This window comes from Trachurus japonicus, chromosome 20 (genome assembly GCF_045865225.1).
Source record: "Trachurus japonicus isolate A0001 chromosome 20, Traja_1.0".
NCBI classification, from domain to species: domain Eukaryota; kingdom Metazoa; phylum Chordata; class Actinopteri; order Carangiformes; family Carangidae; genus Trachurus; species Trachurus japonicus.
The window spans coordinates 25375027-25391261 of record NC_140926.1 but is presented as its reverse complement, the minus strand read 5'-3'; the positions used below and the strand labels follow the sequence as shown (position 1 = coordinate 25391261).

At 42.4% G+C, this 16235-nt stretch overlaps 1 protein-coding gene across 2 annotated transcripts; it reads left to right on the top strand.

The window, feature by feature from the left end:
- Positions 1 to 1270: 1270 nt before the first annotated feature.
- Positions 1271 to 15368, top strand: arhgap28 (Rho GTPase activating protein 28). Of its 2 annotated transcripts, XM_085763073.1 has the most exons (14): positions 1271 to 1457; positions 1531 to 1748; positions 3060 to 3171; positions 3795 to 4150; positions 8023 to 8185; positions 8414 to 8505; positions 9025 to 9102; positions 9214 to 9367; positions 9489 to 9571; positions 10956 to 11171; positions 12175 to 12300; positions 12393 to 12520; positions 14916 to 14953; positions 15045 to 15368. In XM_085763073.1, exons 1-14 carry the CDS (start codon positions 1271 to 1273, stop codon positions 15125 to 15127), a joined length of 2034 nt encoding a protein of 677 aa, XP_085619199.1. In that variant the 3' UTR covers positions 15128 to 15368. The 2 variants fall into 2 exon arrangements, with proteins under 2 accessions (XP_085619199.1, XP_085619198.1); XM_085763072.1 differs by having other exon boundaries at positions 14916 to 15048.
- The last annotated feature ends 867 nt before the right edge of the window (positions 15369 to 16235 follow it).

Here is a 16235-nt window from a genome sequence, read left to right as displayed (position 1 = left end):
AAAGCAGCAGCCTGCAAAAGAATGGGAAACCCAGGAGACTTGAGTTCTCAGAGAACTTTGACCAAGGTATCAGACAAGATATTTACTATTTACACACACTGATAGTTTCCATGCTGAACTGTTCACATTTACAGACATTTGGACCCGGGGTGCCCAGCTTATGCATGCCACTGTACTGTCTGCTATATATATACGCCAAAACAAGCAGACACAGGAACAGTTTTTCCCACAGGCCGTCACCGTGATGAACACATCACACATTGGTATTCCACATCATTAATGCACCTTACTTACACATCTGTGATTGTAAATTTTGTAAATTCTCATTTGTAAATTCTTCCCAGCCTGTAATTTAACTTTATTTATTTTTGTACTGTAGTAGTCAGTTAGAGAGTAGCTAAGAACAGGAGAAAAAATCCTTGTATGTATGTATGTATAATAAAACCTGATTCTGATTCTGAACTTAGACCTGTTCTCAACACAACTTGGCTGAGAAGGAGGGAGACTCTGTACCAGAACCGGGTCAGGCCCAGGTCTGAAGTCTGAGGAGTGGGCAGAGAATAACCAGTCATTTATACACATATTTTCCCCTATATACTATGGATTTTTTCTACCACACACACACATTCACACACTGATGACACACTAGGGGAAGTTTTGGGCTCAGGTTCTTGCCCATTGACACCTGAACCGTCTGATTAGTGGACAGTCTGGAGATGTGTTCCGAACCCATCATTGTGTTCTTTATAATAAGGTTGGATGGCCATCCTTAAGTGTAAGGAGGGAACAACATTGCATGGTTTTTATTTACAAAGCTTTACTTGAAATTTTACCTGTTTATTTTACTAGCTTAATCTCACGTAGAATTTGTAACTTACACACTCGTTCACAGGACACCTTGGTTTTACAAATTCCCAGTATCAGGACAAAATTGGGGAAGACGGCCTTTCAGTTTTATGCCCCCCAAAAGTGGAATAACCTACAAAACTGTCTGAAACTGGATCATCTTATTTCCTTAGATAGTTTAAAAAACGTATTATCGAATGTTTTACAACCTGTATGTAATTGTGGATCATGACCTTGTATATTGTATAATTGTGTTTTTGTAATCAGGGCATCATTGAAAAAGAGAGCTCGCTCTCAATTGACCTTCCCTGAATAAATAAAGGAGAAATGAAAAAATGAAAAAAGTCTGCTCTACCTGTTGACCTGCTGACACCATCTGTTTATCTCTGATGCTCTGATTGGCTGACAGGACCATCTCTACAGAATGTTGTCGTGTCCACCTACCACGCTGGCCTCCTCCTCCTCCTCCTCCTCCAACCCTTCATCCCCCAACACCTCTGACCGCCGCCGCCTGGCCATGGAAACCTACTGGAGGGAGGTGCAGAGCATCGAGGAGGAGAAGGAGGGAGAAGATGAAGATGAAGAGGAGGAGGAGAGGAAGAGTATGAACGGTAAGTCCAGTCTGTAACAGAGTGAGTCTGTTTGTTTCTGTCTGAGCTGCAGCTGTGTGGCCTCCTCCTGCAGAGGTGGAGCTGGAGGAGGCGTGGCTGACCGAGGCCGGCCTGTCCTCCCTGGTGAGGGGCTCGTCAGAGGAGGAGGCTCCGCCCCCCGCAGAGGCGCTGCTGTCCACGCTGACGCGCCAACAAGCCGCCACCGTCAGGAACAGGCTGGACAACTACAATGAGACGCTGAAGAAGAGGAACAAGCAGCCAATCAGAGACGTACGGGACGTTTTCACTCAGGTGGGTCAAACAAGGTAGACACCTCTGGGCTGTCTTCACCTTCTACTGAGCTGCTTTTAACTGAACTCATTTCATCAGGTGTGGACAGACGCAGCGTCTCTGAGCTGGTGTAACATAAGTATTATCTGTGTCCTTATTCCATATAAGACTGAATTCTCAGGTCGGAACAGGTTAATCAAACAGGTTGGTTAAGACCTGCTCCATGTTCAGGAGGAGGTCTGGACCAGTCTCAGACAGGCTCTCTCTTTAGTCCAGTGCAGCATCTCTGCTGGATTCAAGTCTGGGCTCTCACTTTATAAAGCCCTTCTCCTGGACCTCAGCATGTGGACAGAGACCCTCGTGATCCGGGCTTGATGTGGAGTGGGTCCAGGTCCAGGTCCAGGTGCAGGTGCAGCACAGACCCTGAACCTGCTCCCTCCACCTGTTGGAGGATGTTTGTCATGTTAGTGTGAAAAGGCCCCACATTTGCATGTTCTTCACACATGGAACATGTCCCAGTAGTGATGCAGCAGCATCCTCTGTGGTGCCCATGGCAACAGGGCTCAACGCTCCATTGGTTGAGCATGGTGGACTCTTGCACAGAGATGTGGACCAGTTCCAGTGATTCCATAAAGTGGACATATTATGGAAATGTCACTTTTTGAAGGCTCTTTAAAATATATTTAAGTGTTTGTCTTGCCTTTCGGCAAAAATCTGTAATTTTCAGGCTCTCTAGGTTGAAATCCATGTGGTTTTACGAGCTGTTCCCTCAGTTGTCTTCCAATGGTGTAACTAGTTTTCAGATTTGGATAACCCCACCCCTACCTGGTACCAGTAGAAGGGGCGGGACAAATGGTGGTTCATTTGCATTTAAAGGGACAGACACTGAAAGCAGCCGTTCTGAACAGGGCTGTTTAGAGAGGATGAAAAGAGCTGTGATGTTTGATCCTTGGGGGATTTTGACCACAGCATGTCACAGACATGTCTTTAAGACACCCGGGAACTATTTTAATTTGTGGGAAAGGGGCAGAATATGTCTCCTTTAAAACCTTCAACTTTGACCCTGAACTTCTCTGTCACTGGCCATCCTCACTGAGTTGCCTCCATCTCTAACTCTGTGAGATGACTTCCCTGCATCAAGGACAACCTTTTCTAACAGCATGTCTTGTTTTGTAACTGAAGGACAGAGTGAGAACAGTCACATTTTCAAATCTGAGACAAACTGTTGTCTTAGAAAAATGTATCACTGTTGTGTTGTGCTGTGTGTTGTTGTGTTGTGCCGTGTCAGATGTTGTGATCTGACAGAAAGAGTCAAGACTGTTTCTCTCTCAGTGTGACAGTGACTCTGCAGACAGATGCCCCTCGCCCCCCCACCACCGCCCTGAGTCACCACCGAGTCGATACCACACCACCACCAAAACCATCCGCCGCAGCACTCACAGAGGTACCTGTCTGCCTGCTCACACCTCTTCTCCTAGGCCAGGAGTGTCCAATGTGCGTCCCCCCCATTAATTAACACATTAGTTTATATATAATGCTTAATAATGTACTAACTAACGTTAATTAAGGGACCCTTATTGTAAAGTGTTACCATTACTTTTCTTGTAATTAATCTCTGTTACTAACTCAGTTACTTTTGGGGAAAGAAACTAGTAACTATAACTTATTACTTGTATTGTGCCCAACACTAATGTTTTATAGAGGGACAGTTCATTGGCTGTAAACATCTTAATAATGTAGTTATTACGGTGGCCCGGAGGTGCAAATCAGAAAACACAACAACAAAAGAGAAAACACAACGGCAAAATTTGTCATTGTGTTTTCTCTTTTTGTGTTGTGTTTTCTCTTTTTGTGTTGTTTCCTCTTTTGCTGTTGTGTTTTCTGATTTGCTGTTGTGATTTGCACCTCAGGGCCACTGTAAATTATACTTCTTTGCACTAAAACAAAGGGAAAAACAGGTTATTATGGGATTATTTTACTGGTCCAGTCCACTTGAGATCAAATTGAAGTGTATGTGGCCCCTGGTCTCGGTGCTTCACCTGTCTGTGTGTGTGTCTGTGTCTCCAGCTCGATCGACTCTCCCCACGTGTCTGTTTGAGGACCAGCTGCCTGAACACCCATCGTCCCCCACACGCTCCCTGACAAACACACACTCTCCCACAAACACACACTCTTCATCAAACACGCACTCTCCATCCAACACACACTCTCCGGGAAGCACACACTCTCCATCACACACGCGCTCCCTCACGGTCACTCCCTCCCCTCCTCACACTCGCTCTTCATCGCCCGTCAGTCACTCCAGACGAGCTGATTGGCTGCTGCGGGACTCTCCATATTCAGAGAGTGTGGCTGAGCATAAAAGGGGCGGGACTTGTTGGGACTGCCTCTGTTTCCATGAGGATGACAGCAGTCACATGTCGGTGAGTCTGACTGGTGACATTCACCTGTTCGTTACCTTGGAGACAACAACCTTCAGAAGCCCCCCCCCCCCCCCCCCCCTTTTTCAAAAACCTTTTCTTGTAATTCCACTTTGATTCACAGAACTACTATACATGTCAGCAGTGCACAAGTGTTTTCTTTTTCTTTCCCCCCACCCAATGTTACCTTTACAGACAAATAAATTACCAACAAATTCATATGAAATGGAAAAAACCTATATGCATATATATACCCAGGGGGCAAAATCCCAGTTTTTTGAAAAACGGACACGGAGCGTTGTAAAAGGTTTGACACCAGAAATGATATCTAGGAACTTCAAGGATTAAAACCTGGGTGGACAACCCGGTCAACTAGCTGCTGGAAAGCTACAGGGGGCCAAAACCCCTTTCTGGGGTCATTTTGCTGGCGAAATGATGTAAATGCAAATATTTAGGTACTACAATGGCATAAATAGTCATACAACTATAAAATTTGGCAGAGAGTATCTTGACACATAGGGGGAGGCATGAAAAAAACATTCTGGGGTTTGTTGCAACTCAATTTTAAGATATCACCCTCAACATCCCAAAAAAGACCAAAAAAAGTACTGTTCGCCTGACAAATTCTCATGAAAATTATTATTTTTCAGCACTTTATGGAGAATATCTATCCTTAACATGTATATAGAAAAATTCCTTAATTCATAAGCTTCCATTTGAGTCCAAGATAGCCTTTCTACTAGCTACTGGAAAGCTACAGGCTGTCTCCAAACAATGCAACACCTATTGTGAAAAACTACATGTTAACTGGCCTGATCAGAAACCATTCTATTTCTGGTCTCCCCAAAGTGAACAGATAGATAGAGAAGACCGTTGGCCACAGCAAGTGGAGCTTTTGAGATAGAAATGCTATCTTGGACTCAAATGGAAGCTTATGAATTAAGGAATTTTTCTATATACATGTTAAGGATAGATATTCTCCATAAAGTGCTGAAAAATAATAATTTTCATGAGAATTTGTCAGGCGAACAGTACTTTTTTTGGTCTTTTTTGGGATGTTGTGGGTGATATCTTAAAATTGAGTTGCAACAAACCCCAGAATGTTTTTTTCATGCCTCCCTCTATGTGTCAAGATACTCTCTGCCAAATTTTATAGTTGTATGACTATTTATGCCATTGTAGTACCTAAATATTTGCATTTACATCATTTCGCCAGCAAAATGACCCCAGAAAGGGGTTTTGGCCCCCTGTAGCTTTCCAGCAGCTAGTTGACCGGGTTGTCCACCCAGGTTTTAATCCTTGAAGTTCCTAGATATCATTTCTGGTGTCAAAGCTTTTACAACGCTCCGTGTCTGTTTTTTTGCTTTGCCCCCTGGGTAATAGGCAAAATCTATATGAATAAAGTAACTAAGTAATATTAATAATATTAATAATAATAAATAAAATAAAATGGAGAGAAAAAAAGTTCATGAATCATTTATCCATGTAACTGTATCAAAACTACCAATTATCAAAAGAGAATCCGCAGTAGCAAAAGTAAAGCTGTTCAATAGGAATAGCCTTTCTTATACTGTTGGATGTAATCCTGCTCTAAACTTTGGAACTACATCCTCCATGATACTTCATTCTTAATCTCAATCTCAGTGACTTTATCTGTCCCCAGTGGGGCAACTGGCTGTGCAGCAAATGGGGAGCTAACAGAACTACAGATGTAGAACATACAACACAGCACAGAAATACAAATATATACAACAATACTGCACAACAACCAACAGCATAAATACATACAAATAAAAAAGTAATTAATTTATAAAAGGGGTTGAAAAGTTAGAAACCACTAAGGATAGGTTACCATGGAACTGAATAAGGAAATGGCAGAAGGAGTGTTTGCTAGTGGCAGTCTGAGTAATGGAAGAAACTGGAAATATTAATGAAGAGGATGAGAACAGTCTGACAGGATACTTACAGACAACTGTTTGTTGCTGAGATCCTGCAGACTCTCTTGAACAGCTATTTGCTACAGACATTTACCATCTTATTCAGAGCATTTTTCTGCTTAACTTTGAGCGACTAAGTGATCACTGACTCAATAAAGAAACGATAAAACATAGTCACCAGTGTCAAGTCGACCTGGAACTAAGACAGTAGAGACGTTGCAGGCTTTTCTAAAGGATCAAGTCAGTGTTACACTCAAATGTGAATTTGTAATAGTACCAAGTACTTGTATGACTCAACAGTGGGGAGTGAAAAAATAAAGTATAATGTTCCCATGGAGTTAGCAACAAGTTGAGTGGAAGCGCCATGTTTCCCTGTAGTCATACTGTCTCATAAAGAGCAGCCATAAGGCGGCGGTGGCGACGACGACCGGAGGAGAACCGTAAGTTTCGCTTTTACCCACCACGTCTCTCTCCGACACAGAGGGGAGGGGGGAGGAGGGGGGGCGGTGATTCGTACCCGTGCAGGGAAGTTCCATAGTGCAGTTTCAGCCGACGCAACCCGGCTCAGGCTGCGGCGGCAGCACCATTCATCCTATTAACCATTTTTCTATCACTGCAATGAGTCTGGAAACATTATTTTAATGCCGAAAAACTCCGCAATGTTACTTTAAAGTTCTACTGCCTCTGTTTCTATGGAGCTTTATTCTGGAGGAACATCAGGAAGTGTTCAGGCTCCACTGGATTCACAGTGTTTTAAAATAACTTAAAGGGATAGTTCAACATTTTGCCAAATTGGCCCATTGCCATAATCGCTATTAGCAGTAGGTTCGTTACCTTTATTTGTCGGTGTGAGCTATTTTTAGAACGGCGGAGCAGAGCCGTGAGCTGCTCAGAGCTACACTATGGAGGCTCAGGGGATTTAGACTTTAGACATTTATTGTCCCTCTAGGGAAATTCTTTTTCACATGACCATTTACATTTTGTTTCGTTTCACCAGACACATACAAACACACACAGATTACAACACATTGCCACACATTATTACACTCTGGCCAGGTTATCTTGGCCTTGGTCGCTATGACGGCCGGTATTAGGCTTCTGCCGAAGCGAGCCCTTCTGCACCTCAGTGGCCTGTATCTTCGTCCTGAGGGGGGGGGGTGAGGTAGGTGTTGAGTGGGTGTGTGATGTCCCGTTCTATTGAGATAGAAATGCGTGTGATGGACCTGTTGTGTAAATCTGATTTGGTGTGGGGAGCCCAATTATTTTGGAAGCTGTGTTAGTTATGCGTGTGAGTTTGGCTTTGTTTTTGACAGATAACATGTTATAGAAGCAGATGGAACAGTATGTGAGAATTGATTGGACCATGCTTTGATACAACAACAGAAGGAGGTGGGGGGCGACATAGAGTGCTTTCAGTTTACGGATGGCTGACAGTCTCTGATGGCTTCTTTTCTGGATGTCACTGGTGTGCTGGTTGAAGGTGAATTGATTGTCCAATGTGACCCCGTTTTCAAGGTAAATATTGAGACTGCTTGCTGAAAAACTGTCCCTGAAGGCAACACGCATCAGCAGTTTTGCATGAATTTCCCTCTAAAACAACTCTGTCTGGTAACGTTGTGTTATTATTATCTCATAGCGTGGTGAATGTACAGGTCACAACTTGTCCACCAGAGTGTTTTGGAGTTGTTGGATTGTGTATTTGATGAGTTTGATGAGGGAAACCAAGAAATCCCACGAGCCTCCGTAGCGTAGCTCTGAGCAGCTCACGGCTCTGCTCCGCCGTTCTAAAAAATAGCTTGCACCGACAAATAAAGGTAACAAACCTACTGCTATGACTATAGGGATTATGGCAATGGGCCAATTCGCCAAAATGTTGAACTATCCCTTTAATATGCCCCTGAACTTTCATGGTGTGTGTGTGTGTGTGTGTGTGTGTAGTTTGTACCAGTGTCTTCCTCTCAGGGTCTGACCTGGGCAGATGACTTGTCGTCATGTGACCTCACCCAGCTCGGCTTCATCACTCACATTGAGCTCTCCACCTTCCTGCTGGCTCTGGGCATCCAAACCAAACGCACCCGTCCACCACGCCGCAGGACCCGGGGTGCGCTTCATATTTACAAAACAATCAAGATTTAACTTCATCACCTTTTAGTCAGCTGGCTACAGTTTATGTCTCCACATCTAAACCATGACTTCATGACATCATTCTTTACCAACGACAAAATATGGTTTAAATTGTGACAGTACACAGCTGGTGCTATGACATACTGATTAATATCAAATATTTGTTACTAACTGTTACTTCCTTGTCTTCCTGTATGTGGATCAGACGGGGGGGTGTTTGGCATTCCTCTCAACTCACTGCTGGAGAACGACAGGAAAAAGTTTCCTGGAGTGAAAGTGCCTGTCGTTTTCCAAAAGGTGACAAACTGTCTGTCTGTCTGTCTGTCTGTCTGTCTGTCTGTCTGTCTGTCTGTCTGTCTGTCTGTCTGTCTCTCTGTCTGTCTCTCTGTCTGTCTGTCTGTCTCCGTCAGGTTGGCTGCTGAGCTAACATGCAAACAGCTTAACATCTCTGTGATGCAGTGTGTGGTCAGCGGTTAGCTTCAAGTTCAATTAGATTTAGCAAATAGGTATAAAACTTGGTTTAAATTTAGCTTAACCTTTACTAAACCAAGTTTAATTTCAAATGGTACAATAGAGTTTGTCTGAATTTCAAACCAATGTCACCCCTCCACTAATGGCTCATGGGATATTAACCCTTTATGTGGCACTGAATGAAGAATTTTACTCAAATATGGAGGACACATTCCACTGGGAAATGATTGTCTCTGGTAAACTAATTTATATAATTAACATCATGTCATAAAAATATGTGTGAGATGTGTATGGATGTCAATGATGTGTGTGTGTGTGTGTGTGTGTGTGTTCTTGCGTGTGAAGCTTTTGTGCATTTTAGAGCAGTCTGGCCTGCAGACCGAGGGGATTCTTCGAGTATCAGGATCAGCTGCTAGACTGAAGGTAACGCACGTCGTTGAGCCGCTGTGAGATTCCTTTAGAATAAGAAAAAAAAAGAATAATTTGGTGCTTTTATTTTGAAGGACATGAACAGGCCTGTGTGTGTATCTGCAGTACCTGCGTAGAGAGTTAGACCGGTGTGGTGGAGACTTGGACTGGTCTGGGATCAGAGGGGTGGATGCTGCAGCGCTGCTGAAGCTGTTCATCAGGGAGCTGCCAACGCCTCTGCTCACACACGCACACCTGTCCACCTACCGCTCTGTGCTGGGTACACACACACACACACACACACACACACACACATACAAATCGCTGTGTCATCGCTGCATGTTCATTCATATTCAGACTCATCTCTGTGACTGGTTGTCCGTCCACCTGTCTCTCTGTAGGTGTGTCCCCTGTGCTCCATCAGGTCCAGGCTCTGCAGCTGCTGTCCTTGTTGCTTCCTGAAGCCAACAGAAACACACTCCAAGTAAATCACAGCATCCACTCACAACACATAATACAGCAGCGCATTAGATGTTAGTCAGTCTGAGATCAGCAGGTGGAACTACTGTTCAAACTGACAGGAGAAAGGTTAAAGGGATAGTTCAACATTTTGGCAAATTGCTCAGAGCTATGTTACAGAGGCTAATGGGATTTCTTGGTTTCCCTCATCAAACTCATCAAATACAAAATCCCAAAACTCCAAAACGCTTTCGTGGACAAGTTATGACCTGCACATTCACCACGCTATGAGATAATAATGGAACGTTACGAAACGGAGCCGTTTTCGAGGTAAATACAGGGTAAATACAGAGTCTGCTTGCTGAAAAACTATCCCTGAACGCAACGCGCATCAGTGGTTTTGCATGTATTTACCTCTAAAACAGCTCCATCTTGTAACGTTCCATTATTATCTCATAGCGTGGTGAATGTGCAGCTCACAACTTGTCCATGACAGCCTTTTGGAGTTGTTGGGTTGTGTATTTGATGAGTTTGATGAGGGAAACCAAGAAATTTCCTTAGCCTCCATAGCGTAGCTCTGAGCAGCTCACGGCTCTGCTCCGCCGTTCTAAAAATAGCTTACACCGACAATTAAAGGTAACGAACCTACTGCTATGACTATAGCGATTATGGCAATGGGCCAATTTGCCAAAATGTTGAACTATCCCTTTAAGGCATCTTAATTTGACCACACACACCAGGGTTAGAGTTACTATATATAGTATATAGTAACTATAACCCCTATGTATATGTATATATACTATACTGAGACTAAAATTAAAACTAGCAGTGAAAAAATTATTTAGTAAACTGAAATAAAGATAAAAATGACAATTTTTCCAAAAACGAGAACTAAATAAAAACTCCAGTGAACAATGTTAAACTAACTAAAACAAAAGTAAATGTCAGATAACATCAGCTTAGTTGTAGTTTTCTTAGAGAAGAAAACACCACAGCTCAGTATGGTACGACTTGGAGTACGACCCACAGGGAGATAAGAGTGGAGTAATGTGATGAGGACTGATGGGAACATTATGGGATGCAAAAGGGAAAAATCCCACAAATTTGGGTCTCACAGAGGCTTTCTCCTAAAACCTGATAATAAGACTAAGACTAAATAAAGACCGGTCCATTCCTCAAAAATAAAAACTCAAACTACTTAATCACATGTTGAACTAAGTAAAACTAAACTGAGATAAAGAAGCAAACTGAAAAAATAAATAAACATAAAAACTAATGAAAATTTTAAAACAATAACCTTGACACACACACACACAATAGAACAGAACCACTATCAACTACCCTCCATCATCTTTCTCTGTGCACCGTAGCGTCTGCAGATAAACCTGGTTCTGTTTCTATGGTTACAGGCCCTGCTAGTCTTCCTTCGCAAGGTGGTCTCTCATCAGGACCAGAACCGGATGTCTCTGTGGAATGTCTCAATGGTAATGGCGCCCAACCTGTTCCCCTGCTGTCACCGTAGCAACAAGCAGTCCATGGCCAAGCAGCAGAAGGAGATGGAGGAGGCGGTAGGCGGGGCCCAGCTGATCCAGCTGATGGTCACATACCAGGACCTGATGTGGATCGTGAGTCTGAGGGATCACCTGTACACTCACTGAGACTGTCTGTTTCTGTCTACGGCAAATTTAAAGGGGATATATAATGGAAATATCACTTTCTGAAGGCTCTTATTATTATCCTATTATTAACATATTTAGGTGTTTGTTTTGCCTTCCTGCCCCAAAATGTGAGAATTGACAAAAAAAAATCTGTAATGTTCAGGCATAGGTTAAAATCCATGTGGTTTTAGGAGCTGTTCCCTCTGTTGTCTAACAATGATGTAACTAGTTTTCGGATTTGGATAACCCCACCCCTACCTGGTAGAAGTAGAAGGGGCGGGGCAAGCAGTGGTTCATTTGCATTTAAAGGGACAGACACTGAAAGCAGCCGTTGTGAACAGGGCTGTTTGGGGGGATGAAAAGAGCTGTGATGTTTGATCCATGTCACAGACATGTCTTTAAGACAGCTGGGGACTATTTTAATTTGTGGAAAAGGGGCAGAATATGTCTTCTTTAAAACCTTCAACTTTGACCCTGAACTTCTCTGTCACTGGCCATCCTCACTGAGTCGCCTCCATCTCTAGACAGTGTGTGTGTGTCTGTTTCAGACTCGTTAGGTTGAAATCCATGTGGTTTTATGAGCTGTTCCCTCAGTTGTCTAACAATGATGTAACTAGTTTTCTAATTTGCATAATCCCACCTGGTACCAGTAGAAGGGGCGGGGCAAGCAGTGGTTCATTTGCATTTAAAGGGACAGGCACTGAAAGCAGCCGTTCTGAACAGGGCTGTTTTGGGGTATTTTGACCGAAGCATGTCACAGACATGTCTTTAAGACACCTGTTGAACTAAAAGGGGCAGAATATGCCTCCTTTAAGATCCAACATCTTCATCTAGGTCATCACATGTTTACAAAATGTGACCGTGTCTCAAAACAGTGAGAAACTCCTGGAAATAATTGCTTGCTCACCAGTTGGTGACATCATCTGTCTATGAAACCGCCTGTCATGTGACATGACCTGTTTTTTGATAGGTTCCGAACTTCCTGTTGTCTCAGGTGAGACAGCTGAACCAAGCCACCAATCAGAAACAGTTCAGCCTGGCCAGGACGAGGAGGAGACTCCTGAGGAGGAAGGCCGACAAGAACGACACCAACCAGGTCAAAGTGAGACTAGAGAACCAGGTTCAGGTTCAGATCTGTTCCCATGATGTCATCGGAGTGACATCACACCTGCTCCTGTTTGTGTGCAGATCACAGAGCTGCGTGCAGGTTTGATCAGAGTGTGTGCCCCTCTACACGCCAAGGTCTCCATGGCGATACAACTTGATGGACAAACACGAGCCAAAGACGTCACCGCCCGCTTTGAGTCTGAGAACAGGTACACACACACACACACACACACACACACACACACACACCTCTATGAAATTCACTGGATTGTTTTCATGGCCTATTGTTTTTTGTATTTTAAGGTGAGACTCTTCAGGCAAAAACACTGGGTGAATTCCGATTCTCCCCTTAGCCCTAGCCCTTGGCCCTAACCCTTCGTTTTGTGCGTTCACGTGAAGTGGTAGGGGTGTCCCAATTCTGGTTCAGACGAGGGTTAGGGGGAAGTCGTAGGGCTATCTGGCCCTCGAAACGGAGATTTTTCAGGGGCACACTACGGATCGAGGGCTATGGCAAGTTTCCCAGAATGCATCTTGCGGCAACCGGCAGCTGTTTTATTTCTCACTGTAGCGCTGTTATTACGTCTTTTTGTTAAGTTTTAATATTTTTTCATGCGAGAAAGTAGCTGTTTAGATCCCCAATGTGCGGTCGGTTTATCCACATGAGGCTGTTTAGACGTTTGCTCCGATGTTTTTCGGAGAAGTGAAGCTCCACCGTGGAGCCTCCACCTGTGGAGCAGATCAACAGCTCGTCACGGAGACACCACCCCGTCTGGAGAGCTCGTCAGCCGGCCAACCTCCCGACCTCGTCCCGGTAGAAAAGACGATCACTAATTAACTTACCAGCAGGGTTTTAAAGGTTTACCGCCGCGTAGTTACATTCTTTTTAGGAGATAAATGCTGGTCTCATTGATGAAATGTAACAGTCGCATTAATTTGTTTGAATTAAAGTGAAGCTTCATGTGTTTTGGACACAGGAGCAGCGCTGCCTGGGGGATGTAGCCTAGCCTATATAGAAATCACCACCTACATCAATAAATAAATGTTTTACAATGAACCGATCAGTCTTCATTACATTTTATTTTATTTTATTAAGTTAACGTGGTTTTGAATAGCGGATTTGTGGCAAAAGCTCGTCACGTCTACTTATGTGAAAGCCAGCAGAGACTAGCCTGATAACGTATGTGATTGTTGAAGTGGTGTCCCAATTCGTAGGGGTTGACTTTCAACCCTACTCCTTGTAGCTCCGTTTAAAGGGCAAGGTTTAAGGGCTAGGGGTAGGGCTAAGGGTAGGGCTAGGGGTAGGGGTAGGGATGAAAAATAGAATTGGAATTGGGCCACAGTTTTTTCATGCACTGATCAATTTTGAGATTTTGGGCTATTTTTCTTCCTTAACATGTATTCTCTCCGAAAAGTCAAAAGAAATGGTAGAACATCCACATTAAGGTTTTTATTTTACTTCATTTTGTCTCTTTCGTCAGTAGATTTCTCCTAAATTTACCAAAAGTTAGTCTGACCCATGTAATGTCAGGTATCATTGAAAAGCTCTCTCTCTTGAACAACAATGTTGTGCTCCCAAAATTGTCATTTCCTTTGTATCTGCAACCAATCGTAAAATTATGATTTACATGAACAATCTATGGAATTTTACAGTACAAGTCTTTAAAGGCTGTTTTCTCAAAATTAGTTTTTCCTCAGACTCTGAGCCCGAAATCTCCACTTCAGCAGCACTTACAGACACCAAACCTTCCAGTTTTATTCCTTCTGAAGGTTTTTACAGAGGGGTTTGTTGATATATCATTCAAAGCCTGATTCATACAATAATTTATTCCTAAGAACATGGAGACATTGGATTTTTTAGGGCTGGTGACAGTATTTTCTCATTTACAGGGTGATAAAAAGAGAAATCCAAAATCCCCTCTGTAAAAACTTCTGACTCTAATATGTCAACAAAATAAAACAAGAATTTTGAAAGGGGCTTTTTCCATTTTTCAGATTTTGGTTCTGGAAATGTATGTAAATTAGTGCATATTTCATCAGATATTGCCTCATTTACATATTTAAACATAACATTTTACAAAACTTGTAATACAAAAAATATTTGTCTTAATGTAAGTGATAAATTTGGGAAGTTTCATGGTGATGTCTGTAATTTAAAATTTTTACCCTATTCACCTGTAGTGTCTCCCCATTGTTCTACCTGAGAATGATGTGCAGGTTCTTACAGACCAGTCAGCTGGCAGCACTGCTGTATTATAATCAACTATCTGTCCTCAGTTACTGTTGTTTCTGATTATAGATTACAGTTAGGTTTCCTCCTCCTCCAGTTGTCAGCATCCCATCCTGACAAAGTATGAAGCTTCTCGAGCATTTCATGCTCCTACAGTCCTTTCTACTGCGGACATTATAATTGGTGACCATTTGTACCTCATACAACCCCACTTAAAAAAAAACTGAACTATCCCTTTAAAAACACAAATATTGTTGAACATTTTCACATCTGTACAAAGTTTTCACCCTGTTCATTGTATGTCATTGTGTTAGTATCTTAGACCATTGTCTCTTGGAGCTGTTAACATGTGCATGTCTCTGTCTCCTGACCATCAGTCCTGTTCAGTCTCTGTACGAAGTCGGAGGAAACATCTGTAAGTCTGATTATGACATCATCACTTTATCACCTGCTGAACAAGTCATCAAAGATATTCATATTAATATTAAAACCTGTCTGTCTGTCAGGTGAGCGCCGCCTCCATCCAGACTGCGTCCTGTTAGATGTCTACAGAGTGAATCCTCAATGTGATTGGCTGATCAAACCCTGACACACAGACCGACATCTGCCCAGTCTTTTTCCGCACCTGTCCCACGTCTTATCACTATGACAACCTGTGGACACTCTCAGCCCGCCTCACCGCTGGCCCCCGAAACTGCTTCCAACTCGTCACAAAACGTGCCTTAGCAACTGACTTACAACTTGTCTTACCTCCTGTCCCACAAGTCTCCAGCTGTCTCACATCCAGTCTTATGACCTGTCTCACCTGTCCCTCAACTTCCTCCTGTGATGATGGCGACTTCCACACCTATAAGTCAAATCACAGCAGTGACATCATTACCGCATGGTGTAAACAAAAGGTTCAACTTCAACCTGTGTTTCAATATTTATCACTGGACACTTCCTGTGCTTTCTGCCAATATTTACCCTGTATTTCATATGTATTGATTATTGGTTATTTCCCACAAAGCAGAGGATCAGTCTGAATCTCTCCCCGTTTTTTTGTTTTGTTTGTTTTTTCGGTAACACTTTACTTGACGCCTATCTCTATAACACATTATAACCATACTTATAATGAGTTATAATGCAGTTATAGCACTGTATAACTTTAGTTATAAACACTAATAAATTATCATAATGCTTTATAACAATAATCATAACACACTAGTATAAAGCATTTTATCATGAAATACAGTATAAGGTCAGGCATTATAATAGGTTATAGTTGTTAGTAACTCACTGACAATGCCCACATCGATAATGCATTAATAATATAGTTATAATGTGTTATAATTGGCTTATAAACGTGTATAACTATCATTATAAACACTCATTAATTATAATAAGGCTTTATAACAATAAGACATTATAGAGCATTTTATAATGGCTTATAAGGTCTTAGTATTATAATAGAGTTATAATGCTCTATAATGTGTTATGCTTAATGATAAAGTCTTATGTGATTTATGAGTGTTTATAATGATAGTTATACACGTTTATAAGCCAATTATAACACATTATAACTATATTTATATTGCATTATCAACGTCGTCATTGTCAGCCAGTTACCAACAATTATAATGTATTATAATACCTGACCTTGTAAGTCAAGATAAAATGCTTTATAGTGTGTTATGATTATTGTTATAAAGCATTAT